The following is a 26,207-nucleotide window of genomic DNA, read 5'->3' as shown; positions in this document are numbered from 1 at the left end:
GCCTTTCTGTTGTAATGGGATTCACTTATGCCCATGCAAAAAATGTTCAAATAAATCTTTAATTAAATATTTGTTTATATTGACAGGTTAACTCACCAGTTCCGGTAATAAAACCTTTATCCATGTAATCTCTCTGCAGCAGTGGAAGCAAAGTGTTGTTGATGAATGAAGGTGAAACCAAATATCTGATCTTCTCCAGCATCACATGAGACTCTGAAGGAAATATTTCTGAATTTTAGATGACAAATTGTAATAATGAAGAGAAGACCTTCCATATTTCTCTGTAATCAAGTTGTTTTATTGAAGAAGGTAAAATACACAGAACAAAAAAATTTTTTTTGATCTCAATATGAAAAATTAAAAAACGGCATCAGTTTTGAGTTAATGTTAGTATCAGTTTTCTTCTTTGGATCAAAATAAAGAAAACAGAATCAAGTTCAGTTCACTTCAAACTCAACTGATTTAAACAACAAAAACATCCAAAAACAAGCAACACAAATATTAAAGTAAAACTATTAAAGCCCAGAGAAAATTAGATTTCCATGAGAAGAAATATTTCTGTCATGAGTTTAAACAAAATCATCAGTAGTGATTTCCTTAATAGATCTTGGAACATAAAGAATTACATTTAAACCAGAAATATAAAGATCAGAACAGCAGACCAGACACATCAACAATATCTCTGATCAAAAATCAAAGAGAAAATCTATTTGGGTTCACAGATCTCTGCAGAGGTTCCAGTGTTACAAACCCAAAATCCAGCCAGTAGTGGCTGAGTGAATCTGGTCTGGACTCTGTGTAGGAGAGTCATGGTTTCAGAGACGCTGTAGAAGGACAGAATACCTGCTCTGTGATTCAGATACACTCCTATTCTGGAGGAACCAGGACCTGAGATGGAGGTCCAGATGTTGTTGTGACCAAATCTAAAACTGTTTAGGTAACACTCTAATGCCCAAGATTTGTTATTATGTCCAAATTTACATTCATAGCCTCTTCCTACTCTGCTGATGTTCTTGTATGCGACTGCTACATAAACCTGTTCCCCGCTCCACTCCACCTCCCAGTAACAACATCCAGTCAGACTCTCTCTACTCAGAACCTGAAACCAATAAGTAAATCTGTCTGGGTGACTAGAATAAGACTGATCCTGATTCATCCTGGTCACCTTCCTGTTTCCCTCTGATAGTAACAGCTGTGTGTGTGCTGTATTTGAGTCCAGTGTGATTTCACATGAATATCTTAAGAATCCAGCTCTGCTCTTTGGTTCTGGTTCTGACAGTAGAACATCCACATCAGTGATTGTCACTGAGATGTTTGTCCATGAGTATCTCAGGATGTCCTGTAGTTTCTCTGTGAGCTCTGAAACAGCTGCTGTCACGTCCTCAAAGTGTCTCAGAGGACGGATGTTGATGCTGGATGAGTGTGTAGACTCACTGAGTGCTGGCAGTGAGGGGTAGTTGAGGAGAAACTGGTTGTGATCCTCTGTGTGTGAGAGCTGCTCCAGCTCAGCGTCTTTCCTCTTCAGCTCAGTGATCTCCTGCTCCAGCTTCTCCTGAAGGTCTTTGACTCGACTCACTTCAGTTTCCTGCTGGGATTTGATCTGCTGCTCCAGCTCAGAGCTTCTTTTCTGGAGGAGACGGATCAGCTCAGTGAAGATCTTCTCACTGTCCTCCACTGTTTTCTCAGCAGAGTGATTGATGGCCTCCACCTCCTGTTGAAGCAGCTTCACATTTTTCTCCTGGTCCTGGATCATTTGCTGGATTTCTCCTCGTCTCTCCTCCAGCTCTCTCTGCCTCTCAGTCCTTTCTGCTGCAGCTGTGTCATGGCCTTTATGTTCATCCACAGAGCAGAGATAACAGATACACTTCTGATCAGTGCGGCAGAACATCTTCATCACCTCATCATGACGAGAGCAGATGTTCTCCTGGAGGTTCTTGGAGGGCTCCACCAGCTTGTGTTTCTTATATGGAGCCACATCATAATGAGGCTGAAGGTGTTTCTCACAGAAAGAGGCCAGACAGAATAAACAGGACTTGATGGCTTTCAGTTTTCTTCCAGTGCAGGAATCACAGGCCACATCTTCAGGTCCAGCATAGTGGAGATCAGCAGGAGCAGCTTGGAGTTCAGTCTTCTTCAGCTGCTCCACTAAAGCTGCTAACATGGTGTTTTTCTGCAGGTCAGGCCTCTGTGTGAAGGTTTTCCTGCACTGAGGACAGTGGTAGTTTTTGTTTTTCTCACCTTCATCCCAGAAGTTTGTAATACAGTTCATACAGTAGCTGTGTCCACAGGGAATAGCCACCGGATCCTTCAGTAGATCCAGACAGATGGAACAGGAGAAGGTTTCTCGGTCCAGCTGCTCCATTTCTCCTCTCAGTCACACTGACTGTGTTAGTTTCATTTCTTGAGAAGAGAAACAAGCTTGAGCTCTGATCCACCAATCACATGTCAGGGCAGAGAGGCTACAGCCAATGAGCTTCGTCCTTCAGCAGCTGCTGGTTCCACCCAGCTTTAATGTTTATTTGAGACCCAGAAGAGCAGGGCTCTGAAAGTAATAAAATGTCAAGTTTAACTGTCTTCACGACAGTTTTCTCTTAAAAACAACTGACTGAGTCAGACAGCTTCAGAAAATAATATGGAAGGATCATTGCTCCTGAAGAAACTAGATTTTGTCATCTTGCAGCATAAATGGTAGGAATAATAGAGTAAAAATGGGGTTTTGACAAGAATCGGTCAAAATTTCCCAAAAATGTTGAAAACAATAAATATTGTGATTCATGTTTTGAAAATTCACTTGGAAAACAATTTAAGAAATTTTCATTTCAACATCCCAAATCTCAGCCATCCTTAAGGATTGCTTCTGCTGCAGGTATTTCATTTCCACTCTAAGTTAAATCTGATGCTGCTCCAAGATGTGTGTTCAGATACCGAAGTCAGAATGAACCAGAAGTTTGTTTAAAATATGGACAGTCAAGGTGTTATGGCTATGTAGATTTTAGTCTGTCTGTATAATTTTAATCACTATGAGATTAGAGAAAATCTATAATAAATTTATGTCTGTGCATTCAGTTTTTTTTGGGGTTTTTTTGTCTGCATTGTTTTCCCCGAAAAAAATGTTGGATGCAACATTAAGAGCCAAATATCTGACATTTCTAGCTCTGATAAGTGAATTTTAATGCCCCACTCAAATTATATATATGTGGAAAATTTTAGAATTACTTGAAAAGCTTGTATTTAAAATATTACAATTAATAAACAATTCCGTTATTTCTCTTAAAATATTAACATCTGATTCTAGTTTCCAAAGAGTTAAATGACTGTTCAATCTTTTTGTAATTAAGTATTTAACCTCTTTCTTTTCTATAAAATGAGAACAAAACAACATTTTATCAACTTCACTAGAACAAAGAAGAAAGTATTTTCTTTTGATTTTTTTCTTCCTATTTCCCTGAGACACAAACACTCCATAAAAATTCAATATTACAGACCTGAGGAAGGGCTGAGGTTTGGAAATGAGGTCAGTACCAACGTTTACTATACACTCCTCTGTTTCTGTCTAACCTTTAGAGAATCCTGCCGACACTCAGATTACATCTCAGTGAGGGTAAATCCTGGTCGACAGCTAACACACACACACACACACACACCCCTATGCATGCATGCACAAAAGAAAAGTAATGCCTCACTGACACACAACGAGTTGATTCCTTTCTGTATCTCTTGCAGACACACACACACACGCACACCCCAGAGTGTATAAAGTAGCATCTCAAACAGACAGACACAACCTCTCCATCTCTAATTCTCTGGTGTACACACACACTCTGCAGCTCTTGTACTATCACTTTGCAAATGTGCATATAGAAGCTCCCTCTGCTTCCCTCACTCCTACACACAGACACACACATGCATAAATGCAGGTACACACACATACAGAGAGACCCGTCCTGAACTTTTGGGATCTGTGGGTAAAAAGCTGACTTGATGCGACGCGAGGTGTGCAGACTCGGCAGAACTGCTTTGCTGCAGATGGCTGATGTGAACCTGCAGCAGCTGTCAGATCTCTGTCAGAAACTGTCACCATGCTCTTTATTCTACAAGCTCTGCCTCTCCCGTCACACACCCTCCACCGGGCTGCTCCCCGCAGGAGTTTGTCAAACCTCAACCTCATCCTCCAAATGGGCCTCAAAACAGAGAGAGAGAGAGAGAAGAAATGTGTTTGAGTGATGAACAGGATCATTTTCAAAGGTATTTAATTTTTTGGTTAAATAAGTAGAGAATTCTGCTATTTTGTTTACAGAATCAGATGATTTTTACAACCAGTATAATCAACCAGTTTTTCTCTGTTTTTGACAAAACACAGATGGATCACAACACATTGAAAGGATAATAAGCTTTATTATCTGAATCTGGAGATTCATGAGGTTAATAATAATGAGGTGATGCAACAAAACCAAAGGTTTTAGGATATTTGATATGATATTTTGATATGGTTTAACTGGAAATTTAGAGGCAATGAAAAAATGTAAAAAATTTATCCTCATTACCATTTTATCATTTTATTTTTCCCTGTATTATTTACCAAATTCATGTTTTCAGGTGCTTATACACCAAACATTTGCTGATTTGGAATTTTAAAACATTTATTTTTAGCCCACATGTCCATTTTTTCATAATAGCAAAACTCTGAACTTTTGATCCAGATGTTTAATCCTGTGAGAGTGACTGAGTCACACATTTAAAATTGTCTCTATAAATGAAATAAAAAGCATATTAATACCCAGATTGCATAGTTGCACAAATTCAACTGTTTTCCTCCTTTGTAAAAGCTCTGCATCTGTACATATTCCACAAAAGAAAAACTCTATTTTGACTTTTGTACTTATATATTTTAAATATCTATATTGAGAGCAAAGCAGAACCAAAGTCAAATTCCTTGTTTGTGTACAGAAACGTGGTGGATAAAGTTGATTCTCCTTCTAATATGAATGAATTTATGAATGAAAGCATGTTGCACCTCAATAAATCTGTCATTTTCATTCTGAAATTGGTGCATAAAACTATTTGTGCCAACAGGAATGTCTGGCCAGTAGGAGAGGCTGAGAATTTAGAGATGAACCTGCTAATCTGTAGAGCTACAAATAACCCAGAATGTAAATGTGACACTATAAAATATTATAGGCTGCGGGCGCTACGCCTCAGTCAGAGACATCTTCAGTTACACTGTAACACAGACTGCTGCTTCAACATCTACAGCAACTCTTTCAAAAAACATGGATGATATGAAGTACGTTTAAGTTTCCTTTGTGATTGAAAGTGGTTGTGTTTTAGTGTAAAATCTAAATATCCATATATTACACATGGCTGAGTGACAAGAAACTCTCTGATTCCACCAGGTATTGGTTGTTCCCTGCACCTCTTCCTCCTCCTCTACCTCATCTGATTATTCCATTTTTATGTTTCTTTCGCATTCTCATAATAACAAACCTGGATTTCAGTGTTGGAGCACAAGGATTTTCCAACTCAGACTCCCACTGAGTTGGAGAGTCAGTGAGAGTGTTTATCAAATGCAAACATGCGTGCTTACCCAAACACACATGCATACGTTGAAGCGTCTTATCGCACACTGTGTTAAGACCGCACACATTGACACACACTCAGGGTAAATATGATACCAGGGATTTCTCTCCTCAAATTTTGTCATTGAGATGGGTGCAGCTTTCTTACAAATACTCACACTCATATGCATACGTTTAAAAATACACAGATACTGCAAACAAGCACACACAGTTATCACAAACACACAAAAGGGGATTATTATTATCACATACACACATGCAGAAAGCTTAAAAGTGTTTTTTTTTTCTCACACACTTGAGCACACATGTGGCACACACAAACACAAACTGACACATGAGAAGGGTTAACTACACACACATACACACACGCCGCATGCACATGCTTTCCTAACGTAGTCTAATCTCAAGAAAAAGAGGCAGAGACGGTTAGGCAGCGGTTGCGAATGAGGATTTACTGCATCTTCTTCCTCATCCTAAGCAGCCTGCTATGAAACACACACACACACACACATGCCCATGCACACACACGCCCCCATATGCCCATGCACACACACACACACACAAAGCTTATTCAACAAAGAAAATATCATGTTGGTGGAAGTTGAGAAGTGTCCAAACTTTTTGCCACATGGATCAAAATTATGGGCCTAAACAAAAGTGTATTTCTTTCTTTTCAACAACAAACTAAGCTGCAGTACTTTAATTAAGCAAATAAATTAGTCTAATTTTTATGGTTGGAATGTATGTAAGTTATTGTAAATCCAAAGCTTAAAAAGATTTGTCAGGTTTGCCTCATTAAAAGAAAAGTGTCCAGTTTTCAGATGTTTTATGTATTGATTGAAGAAAAAATATATAAAAAAGCATTTAGGTCACCCTTTCTTTAAAACTCTTTCTTTTCTGCCATTTTTTAAAGTGGCTGAATACACCCAGCAAATAAAAACAAAGTTTGCTTTTGAGTAAAAGTTACATATATGCAAAATTTGCAGGAGAAAGCAAAATATTCTGGTTCTTCATAGAAAAATACTTTTTCTTTTTGTTATTCAGACATTCAGTTATAGTGGACATAGAATAAATGTATGTTTTGTTTAGTTTAGCGATAGTTTTACACAAGTGAAATCGAATTATGTAGTCCTCAAGTGTTAAACTTACAGAATAAATATAAAAATCTCAACCAAATGAGCACAAAAACCCTACAGATTGAGCCTAATTTATAAACATGAAGTACCTTTTGTTCTAGCCAATTAATGCTACTGTAAAAATATTTTTAATTCATTGTGATTTTGAAAATAAAAAGTCAAATTTGTGTTCTTGAATTGAATAATATGACCAAAAGTCATAACAGTTAAATGCAGAATTGTAAGGTACTGTGAGAGAACAGCATCCTCAGTAAGGAAGATTAATTTTAATTTCTAATTTATTTCTGTCTTAAACATCTAATAACACACCAGATTAAATCAGAGCTGGCAGAAGAAACCGCAGGAGTCGATATAAACCAAACACTTTGATCGCTCACTGGGTCACTGGAAACGTCATAAGAGGATATTTAGAACTTCTTTTGTAAACTAGGACAATTTTTACTCAGGATAGACATATAAAAACTGAAGTTCTCATGTTTTCTATGTTACCATCTGTCCATTAGAGCTGAAATGAATGATTATTCTATCGGTTACTTTTGACGATTAATCGATTAATCGTATCAAAGATTTGGCACTTTCTGCTGATTTTTCACTTAACCACTAAAGGCTTTTTTTCACAATATTAGAAATAAATTAAAGATACAGATAAGCAAATAATTCACTTCCTTTTATGAATAGATAACAAAGAAATTGGATAGCCTAATTTTCAATAACACAAAGTTCTTTTAGTGTATGCTTGATAATTTGTAGAGAAGAATGCATCTGCAGCCAAAAACAATAGTTTGATGCTTTTATGATGGCAAAAGGTACTTAATAGAAATGTTTGTTTGTTTGTTTGTTTGTTTGCTGAAGTTGAACCACCATTTGAGGAGTTTTGTGTATAACATATTTACAAACAAAGAAGATTTTCATCTGAAATGCAAAACGTATACACAGTATATATACATGTATATATATATATATATTGTACATTTTTGTTTTAATTACTGCTCTGAGTGTTTTGTTCTTTCAGCAAATGGCAATTTTTAGAGTCTGTATATTCCAGTTAATGATTAATCATTTACTAAATAGTTAATGATGATTTCAATAATCAACTAATTGCGATTAATCATTTCAGCAAAGCAGCTGAATATGAACACTCTGCTCATCCAAACACTCAAGCAGCTTATCTACAAAAGCTTCACCTAAAGCTAGATGTTTAGGAGCAGACTGAGAAGGATCTGAGTGCAGAAACGTCAAATCTGCACGATAAGAGAAGACAGACGTCTGGCGCGCAGTTTGAACAGACACACAGCGATGTGACAAAGACGGTGAACGCAGCTCGCATTCCTCACTTGCCCACATTTGTCACATCAGGCATCTGAAGTAGACGCCTGATCGACTGAGTGTGAGCGGATGTGAACGCGTGGAGGATGAACTTCGATTCGACACTTTCTAGCAGACTCCCGTTCCAGAGGGAGACGTGTCCAATCAGCTGTGAACTTGGTCCACACTGGGTGTGGGTGTGCGTGTGTGACTTACTGCTAGCAATATTTTTTTTCCCAGTCTGCAGTCATTTTCAGTGTCAGTGCATGCTATTTTCCAGACTATTATTGTAATATTATTATAAATTCATTAAATTTATGTCTCTTTAAGATCTAACAGCTCTAATTTAAAACTATTTATATGGAATCTTATTTGGGCCAAATTTTGAAGCTGTACTTTTTCTGAATTTTACTTGACTTACTGAAAATCCTATTATAACGAACCTTGATGACCATGAAATGTCTTGGATTACCAACTAATAAAATACTTTTTGTGTGTTTTTAATACTCAGAAACTTACAATCAATTAGATGTGCAAGTTGTTTATCAGTTTAAATCATTCTCAGTTCAATCATTACAAATTCCTGCATAAATCTCAATGTTGTTTCTCAATGTCTTTCATGCATTAACACATTAAGAAACCTTAGTGGCCCCAACCAGCAGAGGAGTGTGTTTGCTTCAAACTGTGGTGTATATCAGAAGAGCTTCGGCTTTTAAACGATTATGAACGCAACTCCAAAAGAAAAACATTTAAAATTTTTATGCTAGATTTTTTCCAGAGAGAGCTATCAAACCCTGAAAACATAAACCTTGTGTCATATATCATTCTGTTTATATGTATTTGTGCGCACATACATATATTTAGCAATGTAGGTCTCCACTAATTGCATGAATGTATAAGTAATAAAGGGAATATGTGAAAAGTTTGTGTGTGTGCTGGGAGAAAAAAGAACGTGTGTGAGTCAGAGCATAAAGATGTGTGTTTGTGAGCCTTTCTGTCCCAGGAAGCTCTATGATTCACTCCCTTGTTACCCATCAGGCCTATCGTGCAGCCGATCAGGCCCTGGTTACACAGCTGAGTGAACGACCGGCGCGACCTTATTGAACGCAGCGTTTGAAGATGATGCAACATGATGGCCTGTCGCGCTTTTGCTTTAAAAGAAGGAAATCCATTGCTTCTCTTAGTCCACAACTGAACATGCAGCAGAAAAAGCAAAAATAAAAAAAGAAATGAGGAGCAAGGCAGTGGCATCCAGGGTTTACCCTGCCTACCCTGACTAGGACAAAAATTAGAGATGATAATGATATTCTGCCAGCTATAACGATTAATAAAAAAGAAAAAATGGAAGTCTAAAAATAAGTATTTAGTAAAAGTCATTACCGTGGCATTTGTGTGTCATTACAAATGCCACATTTGTGTCATTACCGTCTAAAACTTTAATGCATTTCATTTAGATTCCATGTGACTAAGTAGGGCTAAATTGTGAAATTAAAGGAAAAGAAACCTGATTTCTTTTTTTTTTTTTTTGCAAAGAACAATTCTTAAGGTGTGACATCTATTTATATTTAATCCTCTGAGTCAACACCTTGTCAAACCGCCTTTCACTGCAGTTACAGCTGCAGTGAAAGTCTTTAGAGGTGTGACTGCAGAGGCATACCTCTAAAGACTGAAACTTCTGTCCATTGTTTTTTAGGCAAAATATCTCAGTCTCAGTCAAACTGGACTGAGAGCATCTTTAAAAATCTGTGAGGATTAATTTGTTATATTTTGCCATAATAATGCTTCTTAAATGTGTTTGAAATGCATTGCTTGTGGAAAAGTCAAACCATGTGATTTCCGTGTGATAGCCTAACCCTAAAGTTTGTGTTTGTAAAGAGACAAAATGTGGAAAAGGTTTGAATAATTTTGCAAGGCATTGAAATTTTTTTTTTTTTTTTTTTTTTTTGATTAGGAGAAACTGCAGTTTACCATATGATCCAGTAGAGGGCACACTATGACCAAATTAAAAAAAACATCACAAAGATTATCTGCTGAAAAATTTGGCCTATTTTTAAAGCAATTCCCCATGACAGTTATTATCAAGACGTAAACTTATTCTTGGGTAGTGAATCTCTATATGCCAAGAAAGATTTAACTTTATTCCAAAACCAGTAGCAGGATCTCTGACCACACACGCAAGTCAGGTTTGACAGGTTTAACAGCATTCACAAGTTAAGTGTTAGTCAAAGCAAAACTGCATTTATTCAGAAAAGGTGAGTCAACTACAAATAAACTGAATTAAAAAATGCCAGGTAAGATAAATGGAAAAAACTAGCATGTAGAACAAGTTTTAGATGAGAGACAATAAATAAAACACAAAAGAGACAAAGGTGACACATGTAGATGTACTACAGGAAAAATGAAAAAACACAACCGTAGAAAATAAAAAATAAAAAATTACAGCTTCTTGTTGACACACTGAGGAAAAAAAGATCACAAGACATATTTTAGTTTTTTTCTTTTCTTTTCACAAACATTAGGCTCACTGTGGAGGCTTGAACAAACTGAAGGGCAGAACTATGCAGATGTGTTTCCTCCTCTTCAACAATTCACTCTTTTTATGTCCAGATCTTTTACTGGTTATGTTTCTATAAACCATCGTTGTGTCATAAAAAGGCTGCAGATATTGTAAACATTTATCCCTCACATGTTACATTCGTGTTTCTGAGAAACATTTAATGGAAAAGCTTCACTTGCATGTTTTCTTAAAAGTTCTTTTGTTTTTTTTTAAGTCAATTGTCCTTAAAGATACAGATTGTCCTAAAGATATTTAGGTCTGTAACTAATGATTATTTTAGTAATCAAGTTTTCTATTGATAATTTTGATGATTAATATGCTAAAAAAAATTACACATTCTGCAGATTTTCCGTTTAACTGCTTAAGTTTGTTTTAAATAATATTGGAAGTGTATTATAAAATACAAATAAACAACTCAATTTCTTTTTAAATAAGAACATAATTTATTGCCTAAAACAATAAACATAGCATCTATAGTGAATATTCAAGTTGGATATGGAAGATTTTTTATGTTTTTATTCTTTGTTTTTACTACATTTTAACCAGGTGAAGCTAAAATGTCCTTTTATAAAGTTCTGGGTTGAGCATATTTACAAACAAATAATGTTGTTGGTTTTTTTAATCTTAAGTATAAATGTGTACATTTTGTACAGTTTTGGATTAATAACTGTTCCAAATAATTGGAAGGGCTGATCTTTGAATCTACTGTAATGATTATCTCAATAATCGATTCATAACAGTTTCAACCCTAAATATCTTATGTGCTGCTAATCTTAATATCATCATATTTGATAATCTTTCCATCCTGAGTCACCACAGTCTGCTCCCACGTTTCAATTTTCCCGTTTTTCCTTTCTACGCGCTGGACCTTCACCTTCCCTGTTTGTGGTAACTTGTTGGGAAGGTCCCTCGCAGGTTCGTGGTTTAACTTCAGCTTCGTGAGGCCGGCCGTGATGTCCGCCCCGCCTGCAGCCACTTGTCTGTTTCTGTTCTCTGCCAGCTTTGCGACGGGAGACTTGGGCAGTCCAATTTGGGCACGAGGAGGTTTGATTTCTGGTCTGGGTGTCCGCTCCCATTTCAATAAATCTGTGCCTTTATTATCTCGTTTTCCTGGTAACTGATTTCCCCTCATTCTCATTGGTGATGCAGATCTGGGTCTGGGTCTGGCGGCGTGATCACGTGATGGTGGCTTCAGGAGGTCTTGTTGAGGCGGCGTACTGCTTTCTCTTAATGTTCTTCCAGTTACTCGAATTTCGTCTATGATGCTAACCATGGTGGCCCTCTGTCTGGGGTCCGGTTCCACCATCTTGCACACAATGTCACAGTAGGGCTGACCTTGCATGGTCTCCTTGATTTTGGCAGGACAGACGGAGGGCGTGTGGAGCCGGACCCGGCCGTGGAGCTCAGCGATGATCTTCCCCATGGCCCAGACATCTGAACGCTGACTTCGCTGGCTTCTCCACCGGAGAACCTCCGGAGCTGAGTACGCCTCGTTCCCCATGTCTATCGCCGAGTTCAGGCCATGTCTGAAAAACTTTGCCAGTCCCAGGTCGATGATGACTGCTCTGTTTGTGCTATGTTCCACCTGGCAGGAAACAGTTAAGGAAGTCATACATTAAATCAATTCAATTACAAATGCCTTCATGAGATGAAAAATACAGTTTATAACTTTGCAATAAACTTTGGTGAAAAAGCAACATATGCATTAAAAAAATATCCTAATCTTGAAAATAAACGACCCTGAAAGTATTTAAGTAATTACCTGAAATAGTGTTAAAGTTTATTTTGAAGCTCTAAATGTGCATTTGGATAAGTTGTAAACAGGAGCGGGCATTTATCACAATGTTTATCATTTATCGTGAAAAATTTCTTGTTATATGAATTTTTATTTATGGTTTTCTGTGTTTGTAGGATAAAGTATGGTGGGGTTTTTTTTCTTTTCAGTAAAAGAAGATAGTATTTGATATAACATGTATCAGAGTAACAGTGCTGGTCAGAACTGCTGCAGAAACTACAACTGAATTCTGCCAGAATTTTAATAAATTTAGCTACAGATTTTCTTTAGGTGGCCTGTATGTATTAAAGAAAGCTTTTAAAATGTCTCTTGAGGGTGCCGGTTTTGTAAGTCTCCTTAGCTGCTTCTTTCATTACTTCAATGGTATTTTGTGTTCATCTCCAAAGATCATATTTGCTTTACAACTTTCTGCTGCCTGGAGATTGTTTTTGCTGCCCGGCTAATAAGGTAGTTGTGTTTATTTTAAATTTTGCATATCCTCTTTGAATAACAGTCCAGTGGCTCCTTTGCTCTCTTTTTATCTCACTCACTTTAAGGAGAGTCATCTGATGCAATATCAAATTTTCAAAATGCACATTTATTACACATCTATTAAATCACTTCATCCTGTTGAACGATGCTAAAAATGGGGATTTTTTTAAGAACGACATTGTAGTTATTGTCTTCAACAAAACTTGAAGTAGGTTAAAAAACAACAACAGTAATTGTGGCTTTTAAATCTTTCTTACCATTTACAGTAACCACAAAATGTATTTACTCCACCTCCTTTTGTACAACTCTGTGCTCATGTTGGGCTAACTTTTGGTGCTGATCTTAGTGTCGACTCACCATGATGTTTTCAGGCTTGAGATCTTGATGGACGATGTCGTTTATGTGGAGGTGCATCAACCCTTCACACATACCATTAACGATGGTGGCTCTAATTGATGGAGTCAACTAAAAAAGGAGGAAGATGAAGTTCAAACCAATATTACCTTTAGGCCAAAATGTAGCTGCATGTTGGAAGAATGTAATGTGAATTTGCCAGGACATGCAAACTGGTAGTGAAGCAATACACATTAACTCTAAAATAACCAGACAGCTTTCATCTTTCAAAAGTGAAGCAATTAGATAAACACAGTTTTAAGAACACAAACTGTTAGATCAGGAATTTATAATAAAGGCAGAAACTAATTCCTGTGGGATGTTTTTATTTTGTGTCACATTTGTATTTCTCTCGAGGCTAAAAGAAATTTAGGATTGAAGAAAGCAATTTGAAGGTGTTGGTCACTGAGAGACTAAAGAAAAACCCAGAAAATGATATGTAGAATGTAAATAACAGATAACTCCACAAAATATACATAAAAGTAGAACAACTCTGCAAATGTCAGCATGGTTATAAACACTTTTTGAGGAGGGAGGAAGGATCTATGACAATGCTTCTTTGTGCAACCAGGATGCCGCAGTGTGTGACTGAATGACATAAAATAACTTTAGGTATGTTTTGGTTTTAAAAGTATCTTTACCTGTATTTTGGATTTTGCTGCCAGGAAGATAGTTGTCTCTAAATCCTCTCCAAATATAAACTCCAGTGGAATAATCCATTTACCATCAGTGAGCGTTATGTTGCCCAGAAGCTTCACTATGTTGGGATGTTCTGCTTTGCTGCACAACAAATGAAGAAAAGAAGAAGAAACAGAAGATTGAAAATCAAAACATTCTCTGACAAAACGGCAGGAAATCATCTGGTTTATAAAGTTTTGCACAGTAGGGAAGCTGAAGGGAAAAACAATTATCAAATTGTTCTATCAGTTTGAAGCTAAAATGTTTGGCCTACATATTTACTTAACCCTTTAGTTAAAATGCAGCACAGCCATTTGAATGCAGACGTTCATTAATCAACAAACAGAGGTCACTTTTGTTCAAATCTAAATCATGTTTAGATTCTGAGGCGAGATTTGAAAACTGATCAGGGATGTATCGATATGAAAACTTGGGCCGATATCGTTTTCCGATATAAATACTACTGTTATTGCCAATAATCAGTATTTGATGATATTATTTATAAACTCTGTGTATTTCTGCACACTTGCAACACTGTGAAACACCAGCATTGCTTCTCTCCTTCAGTTAAACACCCTAAACTCCCAGGCTGCATCACTATCTCTGTCACAAGACTGAACAAACAGTTCCAAACCGGTCCCTGCCTCTCCTGAAAAACAAACACATAATGGACACAAATGATGGACCCAGTTTTACTTATCAGACTTTAACAGAGTTGGTACATAATGACTAATGTCAGCCAATAACAATGTTGATACAGATATAAGGTGCATTCCTAAAGACTGATGTTCAGAAACAATCTCCATCCACTCTGCCTGAGCTCAACATGTTTAGCAAAAGAAAAAGCCAATATTGAATATTGTAAACTTGAAATCATGTTTTATTTTCCTTCTATTGTGCAATTATGCACTACTGTGTGATGGTCAGCCACATAAAATCTCAAGAACACACGTCGAAGTTTATGGTGATTGGTTTTGCAAGGTGCAGGAGTCTGCAACCTTTACAAGACAAGGAGCCATTTTTGCTCTCAGTTCAGCTAAATAAAACTCCACAAATATTGTTCATTACTTTTTTTATAACTGCATGACTTTGACTGCAGTTATAGCCCCACAAACACAAATATTTCTCTTGAAAAACCTTCCTAACATGCTTCTTTAGGACACCAGTCACATTAAAAAGTGTGATTTGTAACATTGAACTGCACATAGTAACTGTATTTAACTATATTTTGAATATATTTGTATTTTTAATGCTTTCATTAAACAGTGGAGAAAATAGTCAAATGAACAGTTTTTAAGCATGATTAACTGGACTTTATTATGACAATGATAAATCTAAACTTTTATCAAGGTAAGAAGTTAATCATAGGAAGTGATGCATGAATCGACCCCTGAGGAAATAAAGGAGGCTGGATGTGTTTTTATAACTCAGAATCTTGTCCTTACTTGTAAACTTCACATTCTCTCTCCAGATCTTTCCGATCGATGAGATGTTGGGGGACTTTCTTCACTGCAGCCCAGGTATCATTGTATTTTTGCCGGTAGATTTTCCCAAAGCAGCCTTTAGCGAGCGTTGCCGTGGACCAGGCCATGCTGGAGGAACAGGCAAGACTGGAGAGTTAAAACAGAGCAGCACCATTAAAACCTCAATAAATACTCTAACTAGAATTACTATGTGGTGAAAGCTGCACCGTCTCATTTGATTCGATGTTCTGATGCTATGGTATGTCCTACTGTGATGTAATTTCCTGTGTAAATTGAAACACGTGCTGTGAAAGTGGAAAAGCAGCGATCATGAAGCGGTGGCAATGCCTTCAGGAATTTTCAGGATATTTTTATAAAAACAGAATGAAGTGGACGTTTCTGATTCGGACATTTGACTCTGGAGACGCCACAACATTCAGCTGCATGAAGGATGATGGAGACCAGAAACAGAGTCTGTGTTACTCTAATCTAATAGCATCAATGGTCTTAATCCAACATATTGATTAGATCTGATTTAATCACAGACGCCAATCAGACGCTCATGGAACAGCTTCACATAGCAGTTGTTATAATTTTTACTATTAGATATTCCTAACCAAATGTTACCGTAGGTAAAATAAATATTTACATTACAGCTAACTTTTTCTGTAGCCTTTTATTGATTTGAAATTATTCCATTTATTTAACTTTATTGTCTGGATGTATTTACTGTAAGGTCAGCTGTTTGAGATAGAAATGTATTTAATTCATTTCCACATTTTTTCTAATCTAAAGTTTAAGTTCTAACTCTAATTTTACAAGTTTAAGTTGTAAACTTGAAGTTTACAACTTAAACTTTAAGTTAATTTTTTATATAGATTTTAGAATCTATAAAGAAACATTCTTGACGTTTATCTAATTTTTCTCTCTACCTCTTATGTGCCATTGCACATTTCAGCATATTTAATTTCTTCTTAATGCATAACACATTATTTAAAAACTTAATTTCTTTTTGTTAGTTATTTTGACTATCCGTTTTTGTATTCCACGTTTTTATTTTTTTAGTTCTTTATTTTTCTCTTTTTGTACGTTCTATGACTAAAAAAATAAATACAGACGGACTTAATTAATTTTGTCCAAGATAAATATATACATGTATATATATGTATGTATGTATATATATATATATATATATATATATATATATATATATATATATATATATATATATATATATATATATATATATATATACTGTATATTTGCAAGCCTTCAATCACAATAATATTTTCTAAATAAAAATTAATAAATGATTAATTAATACTGTTAATAATTAATTGATTATATACATTCTGTAAGATATGCTGACAGAGCAGATTATTCCCAGGAACTGGTTCAAGTTTTTTTAAGAAGGGCGTGTCATTTCTGATAAACGGGTCCAGAGTTTCTGTGGAACTGCACAGAAGAAAGCAAAGTCCAACACATCAAACATCTTCCTGAGCTACTTTTGTTTAAATAAACAATATTTCAAAATTAGGTGAATATGAAACCAAACAACTGGATAAATATGTAAAACATTAAGAATAATGTTGACAAGCATAAAGTAAGTAAACAAAAGAAATTTCAAAAATAAAATTGTTGTCAAGCTTTTCATCTGGGAAACAGAAACCAGATCTTTGAATGTTGTGTAAATAAGATCAGCCGTGATCTAAAAATACACAAATCTTCAATCTTCTGTGGCAAATTTCACACAGTCAGTTGTGCATATCAACATAAAAAAAAGCAGACAAACTGGTAAACCCAGATATGAAAAGTTTGTCACTGGACAGGCCGATACAAGAAAAGCTGACGTGCTGATCTGTGTTTTATGGTATGAAAGTGAAAAGACACAATTTCTAATAGAGTTCATTTATACAAAATGGCCAGATTGAGGAGTTTTACAACAACAGAAATATCTAAAACACTTAACTACATTTTGTACTGAACAATAAACTGAATCCACTGTTCTCTCAACATTTGTCCTAAAAATGCAGCTATTGATCTTCTCTTACCTTTTTGCTCTTGAAGGGAAGAAGGTCCGTCAGGTCTGAACATGATTTTGCATAGCTGTCTCTCTTTATCCCTGACAAACCACACCTTCTTTTTTGACCCATTTCCTGAAACAGAAATACCTGCTCGCTGTAACCGGGTTTTCAAAGGATCTGACCGTAAATAAGCTAAACCAATGATAAGCAGGTGCGTCACGGTCAGGTGAGTAAAGGAGTGAGTTTTCCTGAGATGATTCATGGAAAATACACCTAGAGAAAAACAGTATTTATAATGAAGTACAGTTCTCAATAAATGGAGGTCTTATTTTTGCCTTTTCACCTCTTTTGTGAGATTATTTTGCTTGAAAATAAAATTAAGTTGATGATAAAGTTTGTATATATAAAGAAAATATATGCATCTCTTTTCCCCACATGTTTTCAAACAGATTCTACCTTTGGGAGAGTTTATTTTCAGTCTGGATGTTTCCTTATTTTGGTGTTTGGCCTCCATGTTGTTTTCTACTTGTTTCACTGAGTGAGTTTGAGTCACGTTGAGACCGAAACTCTGCTCTCCACTTCCCGACTCTCTGCGTCAAAGACTAAAAATATTTCACAGATCTTCCTATTAGCTTTTCTTCTTTCACTTTCATTTCTAAATATGTTAGAAAAATACCACCGGAGCATTACTGTGAGGGAAAATAGACAATTATTATTGAATATTCTATATTATATCACAGTTTTAATCATCCTTGAATTACTGTGCAAACAATTGGTGTGACAGAAACAAAGCTACCTTATAAAAAAAAAAGAGCAAGAATAATAGTTTATAAGGTCAAAATCTTTTATTATTAAAGTTAAACTTGTTTCATTTTTGGATCTAGACAAATTTAAAGGGGTTCAAACTAAATGGAGAGTGAAAAAGGGTTATTTAAAAAAAATTTAAGCAGAATATTAATATTTACACTGTTCAGAAAATATGATTATATTTATATATGTCTGTTAAAATGTAAAAACAAAAAGACTTGATCAGGTATATTTTGTTAAATATTTCATCATGCATGTTATTACAACAAGACATTGTATGTTGGTATAAATATTGAAATATAGTGTACACAAGGCAACAGTGCTTATAAATATTTAGATAAGTATGAATATTTATAGGCTGTAAAAACAGAAGCACCAGCCACAGTTCTTCAAATATATTTTTTCTGGATGTAAACATAAAGCTGGGGAAACAATCATTCCTTTTTAAACTGGTAAGGCTGTTCTGTTGCAGAAAACAAAACTCAAAATACACAGGACTTAATTTTTCTTTCACTCTGTAGCTTTCAATCACAAACTGAAATGTGAATGACGTGTTCCCTCCATGTTGTATGGCATTGCTCTGATTCAGCAGTAATTGGAAAGTTTCAGAAATTCTGCCACATCAAAGAAATGAACGGTGTAACAGCGCCATCTGTTGGTCGACCGAGCATCAGAAAAAACATTCAATAAAATCCATTTTTATTAGAGTTTTTCTATTACTTCAACAGCAATTGTCACATCAAATTGGAATTACTGAAATTAATATGTTCTTCTTGCAGACAAATAAATACAAAGTCGATTAACGACTTTGTTATTGTCTTTCTAAATTAATCCATCACTGAGAAGACATTGTGGCCGACTATCTTTTGCAGCTTTTTACTTAAATTCAGCCAGATTGGATAATTTTCTGGTTTGGAAGCCAAGCTGCAATGCTTTGAATGGTAGTCTGGGCTCTTGTTGACGTCTTGGATGAATTGTTGATGTACTCTTGGAGAAATGTTGGTATGTTTGGCATTTTTTAAATAGTATTTCTACTAATTAATGAAATTGTCATTCTTTTTAAACAGCTTTTTTGTAATTAGAGGTGCTTACTATAAAGTCCACGGTGTGGACTTTATAGATGCTTATAATGAATCATTGTCATAGAATAAAACTAAATTAAACAAAGAATTGATTTCTGAGAGGAGATCCAGAGGAAGAATGCAAACAACCGGCCGTTCCGGAGGACCGCGATCAAATCCCCCCTCCAACTCCCCGCTGTTGAGCTGGTGGCGTCCAGGTACCCCTAACTGTGAACAGCACGCGCCCCCAAGGTGTCACAAGCTCGTGCGGAACTGATTTACATGCATGTCAAACATCCGTGAACCCAGTGGGGAGCTCCGAGATAAATGGAGACGACTCTTCAGATCTTTAGGGAAATCTGATAGATGTGGAACTGGAGGATTCTATTCACACGATCCCAGTTCTGACTGAACTGAAGAACATCTCCAAGAAATGTAACTATATAAAACCGAGAATCAGAATAAACATTAAATCAAATCTATTTTTATTAAAGTTTTTTTTTATAACTTCAGATTTGAAGTATTTAAATTAACATGTTCCTCTTGCAGGTAACACGTCAACAAGTTTAAAAAAAAAAGTATTTTAAACTTATTAAAAGTAAAAAGAAAACGTTATTATATAAACTCATACACGGTATTTTTTATCGTGTTTGTGTTTTTGAACACAATGTTTTCAACGGTAAAAAGAACAGAACTTGATGAAGCTGTTGGACAATTATTCTATAACTTGGTTATCTTTATGTTAGAAGAGATTGAACTTTCAAGAAAATCAGTAATCAATGCGTGAATGTGCCATAACCTTCTCTGTCTGAGCAGAAACAAAACAAAATTTACTATCTTTAAATATTAACAGGAATAATCAAGAGTCAGCACGAGGCTTCAGTTTTTACAGAAACTCCTGAGATCTGGATGTAGTGATAGATATTCAGTATACCTGCAACTTCAGAGACAAATAAAGACAAAGTCGATTATTGATTTTGTTATTGTCTTTGTAACTGAGAAGAAGTTTTGGCGGACTGTCCTTTGCAGCTTTTTAGTTAAATTCAGCCAGATTGGAGAATTTTATGGTTTGGAGTTTTAAACACCTTTATTTTAAATAGAGGTGCTTGTTTAATATTTTTTGAGGCTGATGCTGCTTGAATGCGGCTTCCAACAACTCTTTACAATAATTGATTAATAACTAATGTAATTAATTTATCCATATATCTAAAACCCGTTTTTCCCTGCAGAGATGCTGGAACTCTGGTGGCTATCTCAACCCATCCCAGGATTCAATGCAACCAGTAAAGGCGATTACATTTCTTTACCATTTGCATATAGAACACTATTGCAAACATCTGAAAAATTCAATAAAAATCTGTTTTGATTTCAAACATCTCTATATTGTTTGATTTTGAGTTCATGCCTGAACATTTCGGTCTCCTTCAATCATTACAAAAACGCGAGTTTCTCGTGGGAACTGAGAAAACAGCGTCTCGTTTACAGCTTTATTAGCTGCTGAAACTGGTAGGTCGTTGACAAAAGGCTGGCGCACAGAGAGGTGCTAATGCTTCCCACGGACCTACGCGCATTATCCGGCAGGTGACGTGCAAATGTGTTGAGCTGCTGCAAAAGGCTGCGGATAAAGTCATGCTTTGTGGATCCAAAAGCAAGAATCATATGCCTTTTGGGCTGATTTAATGCCAGTTGTTCCTATTTCATGTCCAGCCAAGAGGAGAACCAACGTTACGCACGGATATGGCACATTTTACGCACAAAATGAAATGGATCTCATTGTATCTAGTTTGTTATCACTTGATCAAATGTAGTTAAGATAGAAGAGTGAATTTCCCGGAAATGAGCATTTTTGGATGGACATCATCCAGCATTTATCAGTTTTGCTACAGCGTATGAAATACGTCATTTTCAAATCACTCTCAGCTCCGACTCGCGCCAGCAAACAGCCAGGCATCGAGATTGACAAAATCATACCATGGAGTTTTGAGTTTTTAGATTTAAAACCAATAAAACTGACTGTTTTCACACTATTTCTTCTTGCTTTGAATTCATGCAGTCCAAACTCACATCTGGAGAGGAGCAGATAGTTGAAGGACGTAAGGCAATCTTTACTGATGATAACTGTATTTAGAACTTTTTGAACTGTTTTAAACTCTTGAACAGCACGGTGTGGACTTTATAGATGCTTATAATGAATCATTGTCATAGAATAAAACTAAATTAAACAAAGAATTGATTTCTGAGAGGAGATCCAGAGGAAGAATGCAAACAACCGGCCGTTCCGGAGGACCGCGATCAAATCCCCCCTCCAACTCCCCGCTGTTGAGCTGGTGGCGTCCAGGTACCCCTAACTGTGAACAGCACGCGCCCCCAAGGTGTCACAAGCTCGTGCGGAACTGATTTACATGCATGTCAAACATCCGTGAACCCAGTGGGGAGCTCCGAGATAAATGGAGACGACTCTTCAGATCTTTAGGGAAATCTGATAGATGTGGAACTGGAGGATTCTATTCACACGATCCCAGTTCTGACTGAACTGAAGAACATCTCCAAGAAATGTAACTATATAAAACATGTTCAGGTAACGAGTGCGCAGCTGTTCTCATCTAAAACACAGTTTTTACATGATGTTTTCCGACTGTTAAAGCTGCGCACTGTAGGGATTTAAAGACGTCTGCACTGGCGCGTAAAACCAAAAAGTGAGGATTTTGTTTCTCTGGAAACAAAACTTTTCATTTCAATCTTCACATGACCACATTTGTTATGTAATATAGATTTTAACAGTTTTGTTGTTTTAAACTTGTAGTAATTAGATATACCATCATAAAACTCATAATACTCAATTCATTATTATCAATATGTTATTATTTTTCATGTATTTTTTCTTAATTTATATTAGTATCGTTTTCATTATGTACTTGCAGGTTTTGAAAGATTGTTTTTGTTTGTTTTCTTCGGTTATTTTAATTACTTTCTTTATTAAGAGCGACTTAAAACAGATTTCAAATCGCAGCCATTTCAAATCTTAAGGTTGTGCTAAAATTTTGGGGAGATTTTTTATTGTTCTGACAGATGATAGTGACACAGCCAGGAATATATATTATATTATATATTTCTAAATATATATTACTATACATTTAGATGTGGCACGCTATGAAAGACATACAAAATCAAATAGATAAGGTAGCAATCAAGTGTTTTAGAATCTCTTTTCTAGTACAACTTCAGGAGACTTTATATGGTTCTGGTTCGGCGAGGATGGAAAGTGAACCTGTAGGGCGTGTGTCAATTCAGCACAATGAGCTCAGAAATGTTACATATTAATATTGAATAGATAAACTTAGTTGAGATTGAATTCTGTGTCATAAAAACGTAAGAAAATATCCGACAAAATTATTAGGTTTTTTTTCTTTTTAAGTAAATTATCTTAAAAAGGAGCTGGCTTTTGTCAAACGTCAGACAATCCGTCATTTTACGCGCAAGGTTCCAAAGTTCACCTTTCATCAGTAGTTAACAGGTTAAGCCAAACATAAAAATCTGTTTTGTTTTGTCTGTTTACATCGATCTTTCTCGTCCGCCTAAAAATAATAAAAATTATCACAACTTTTCTCCAATACCGTTATTATCGCGCGTGTGCGTGGTGTGGGAAAGTGGAGTCAAGTCTCTTCACAGCAGACAGACTTTGTCAGTGATGCATCAGATTTAGCAGGTAGTAAAAGTGAAGCTGAAGCTTCCCGATCCACATTTCCACGATGAGAACAGAGCCGCAGGACACGCTCCCACTGTCACACTTCCAGCCTGTGCGGCGTTTGTCTGCGTGTTGCAAAGTGTTTCTGCCGTTTGCTTTTTACGCACCGACAACATATAGTTACCTACAACAACTGTGAAGGGAAGGCAGCTGTTCTGACTCTTTATTAACCTCAATGTTTTCCTTTATATCTTGACATTCTGGCAAAACGTTTCTATTTATTATTTTTTAATTACAGTTTTATCTAAGGTCATGACCCGATTCTCTAAAAAAAACTTCTAACGATGAAGTAATATGCAGAAAATTACCCGTAAATGTTTAAATTGAATAAAAACGCTAAATGAAAACAGAAAAGAAAATAAATAAAAACTATACCATAAAATAAAAGAGATGCCAAATCGCATTCGTGCGCAAATAATGATATTCATTACTTCAATCATTTTTAAAAGAATTTGAGGTGTTACTATCTGGTTCCCAGATTCCACTGAAGCAAATGTCAGCACTGCAGGACTTTACACAGGTTGTCTTCTTCTTTAAAACCAGAGGTGTGAAAATGTAGCCAACTGAGAGACATTTTGTTGGGAAGGACCGAACAGAGACTTTCCCACAGGTCTAAATGAAGATGCGCACTTAGCGGAACCTGACTTCGCACCAGAGTGCGTAAAGTGTGCTTCAGAAGGACTGTTAGCGATGCGTCAGTTCCAACAGGTAATCAAAGCGCAAATGGAAGCTGGTGTTTCGCTTTCCCACGAGAAAAAAAAAAAAGCAGGAAAAGGTTCCGAGAGAAACTTCCAGGAAAAATAAAACTGGGAATAATACAGAAAAACGACTGCCGAAGTGCTTTAGCGATCTTTAGTATTTCTTCAACTTTTTATTTTGAAAATATCACATAATAAAGTTTCGCTTTCATGATTTTTATCATAGTCTACTGTGTTACATTCAGTAGTAAACTTTCACAATTATGGGAACGTTTACATGCAGATCTTTCAAACTTTAAAGCCTTAAAGCCTTTAGTCTGCTCTCCACCAAACTAAGGACAACATTTCATGTCCTTTGAAATGCAGTTGTCAGCAGACACGCGTGGAAAACAAACGGACCCTTAAAAGGCATCTGATGTTAGAATGGAGGCTGATTACCATGGAAACAAAGGCGAGCATTTCCACTGTTTATTTCGCATATGTAAAGCCTTGAAGTGAAGCCATTTATACATTTGGATATAAAGACAATACATCAAAAAATACATTTGCTGACTTTAATTAGACACAGACTAGCAGGTTGGTTTAAAAGTTAAATGTTTGTGAAAATGTATTAAAGTTTATAACTTATACTTAATACATTGTCTTAAAAAAGTATTCGCACTCCCTGATCCTTACCACTAATATTCCTATTCCATTTATATATTTTTTGACATAGTTCATCACCAAGCAAAGAACAATTGTCAAGTGGAAACAAAATGATGATCTGTCAGTCAAACCTCTCACCACAGAGCAGAAGAGGACAGTGGTTGGATTTTAGACCTTTGGTGAAGAAGATAAAATCAGGGGATAAGATCAACCAATCACTGAGCTCCCAAAATGAAGGAAATAGACTCTGATAAATCAGCTGGCAGATAAATCGATGCAATTTTACTTTTTACAATGAAATTTATGCTGAAATGTGCTCTTTTCTGCTGCTCACCAACATGTTTGACCTAAATGTGAAAACAGAACCTAACCAGTTTCTGCTACATAGAAGCTGCTCCCTGCTGCTGAATAAATGAAACACAAGCTGTTTGGGTTTAAGATGTTTATTATAAGTCAAGAGTGAGAATAATAATAAGCAGGCTTAGCATTTGTACCTTACAGGATACCTGTTCCATAAAAAGATTTAAACTTAACTTTGCAATTTAGAAAATTAATCTTAAGAGAAAGAAGATAATTAAAGATTAAAGAAAAGTTTTATAAAATAAGCTTTTGAAGAAAGTACAATAAAAAAATCCCAATTTAGTTTTTTGTTACTTAAATGTTTTGATTCATAGAAAAAAAAAATCAGAGAAAGATAACTTGAGTAGATATATATAGAAATCAAGAACCTGTCTGACAATATGAAGTAGGCTAAAAGCAACACATCAGATCCTCATCCAAAGAAATCCAAGAACAGATGAGAAACAAAATCAACGAAATCTAACAGTTTGGGAAGGGCTACAAAGCCATCTTCAAATGAGAAAAGGAAAGTTCATTTAACACATTTTCACCAACAGAACAATTCAAAGTTCTTTTCAAGATTACAAGGAAAATAAAACAACAAGCAAACAAACAGCTACATGTTATTAATCAAAGGCAATTCTAAGCAAAAGAGGGTTTTTGTCTTGATTGAAAAGGAACTCAGTGTTTCAGCAGTTTTCCAGTTTTCTGTAAGTTTGTTCTAGATTAGAGGAGCATAAAAATTAAAGCTGCTTCTCCATGTTTGGTTCTGGTTTGTTCTGGGGACACAGCAGAATGGAATCCATAGTTAGAGCACAACAGGTCTTTAAAGCCATTCAGTGACTTATAAACTATAAATCATGCTGACACAAACATTGTTTCCCATTCACTGTAATATATTTTTAGTCCTTTAACTAGAAACAAAAGTCGCCTCAAAACTGATGAAAGTCAACTTCCAGACATGAGTTAAATGAACTCAATTTAGAAATATGCTAAAAAATGTGAAACTTTTAAACTTTCATTCTACTTAAAAATTCATTATTTTGTGGAGTTTAATAGATAAGTGCATTTAATGCAAGGGTGAGTTTGATTCAGACAGAATTTGTTCCCTAATGAACAAAACCATAATTTGGAAAATGTGTTATGGATTTATTGATTGATCATTTGTGACAAAAAAAAAACAACTGACAAATTTGTAAGGAGACAAACACTTTTGTACAGTTTACTACTACTTGGTTTTCTTTAAATTTTTTATTTATATAAATCTGAAAAGTGTGGGGTGCATTTGAGTTCAGCCCCTGTGAGTTAACACTTTGTAGAACTACTGTAGCTTTTCCTGCAGTTACGGCTTTTATTGTGAACTGAGGGTTTCTAAATCAACCGAAATCAACTAACAATTCTATTCTTGATGTTATACGCCTTTAACAATGACACTAATCCATTATAAATGTTAAAATTGAACGGTCTCATCTACAAACTGAGAAACGTATTTCTACAGTGATTCGTCACGAGAA

The 26,207-nt window shown here is 35.8% G+C and overlaps 2 protein-coding genes across 2 annotated transcripts; both read right to left on the bottom strand.

Moving 5' to 3' along the window:
• Positions 1-276: 276 nt before the first annotated feature.
• LOC114142410 (E3 ubiquitin/ISG15 ligase TRIM25-like) lies at positions 277-2,403 on the bottom strand. The gene has a single exon (XM_028013690.1). It carries the CDS (start codon positions 2,360-2,362, stop codon positions 707-709), a length of 1,656 nt encoding a protein of 551 aa, XP_027869491.1. The 5' UTR covers positions 2,363-2,403; the 3' UTR covers positions 277-706.
• Positions 2,404-10,137: 7,734 nt separating this feature from the next.
• LOC114142326 (probable myosin light chain kinase DDB_G0282429) lies at positions 10,138-17,555 on the bottom strand. Its single transcript, XM_028013550.1, has 5 exons — positions 17,426-17,555; positions 15,357-15,503; positions 13,875-14,013; positions 13,198-13,305; positions 10,138-12,159 (listed from the first exon to the last, which is right to left on the bottom strand). Exons 2-5 carry the CDS (start codon positions 15,500-15,502, stop codon positions 11,332-11,334), a joined length of 1,221 nt encoding a protein of 406 aa, XP_027869351.1. The 5' UTR covers position 15,503; positions 17,426-17,555; the 3' UTR covers positions 10,138-11,331.
• Positions 17,556-26,207: the final 8,652 nt, after the last annotated feature.

This window comes from Xiphophorus couchianus, chromosome 3 (assembly GCF_001444195.1).
Source record: "Xiphophorus couchianus chromosome 3, X_couchianus-1.0, whole genome shotgun sequence".
Taxonomy (NCBI): domain Eukaryota; kingdom Metazoa; phylum Chordata; class Actinopteri; order Cyprinodontiformes; family Poeciliidae; genus Xiphophorus; species Xiphophorus couchianus.
The sequence above is the reverse complement of the archived record's forward strand: the minus strand, read 5'-3'. Positions and strand labels throughout refer to the sequence as shown.

Bases quoted from the DNA above. Each gene is read 5' to 3' on its own strand.
- LOC114142326 (XM_028013550.1), bottom strand. From the start codon at position 15,502: ATGGCCTGGTCCACGGCAACGCTCGCTAAAGGCTGCTTTGGGAAAATC. The intron at 13,306-13,874 runs GTAAAGATACTT...CTCCTTTTTTAG, and splicing joins CAGCAAAATCCAAAATACAG to TTGACTCCATCAATTAGAGC. The intron at 12,160-13,197 runs GTGAGTCGACAC...GTTTCCTGCCAG, and splicing joins TCAAGCCTGAAAACATCATG to GTGGAACATAGCACAAACAG.
- LOC114142410 (XM_028013690.1), bottom strand. From the start codon at position 2,362: ATGGAGCAGCTGGACCGAGAAACCTTCTCCTGTTCCATCTGTCTGGAT.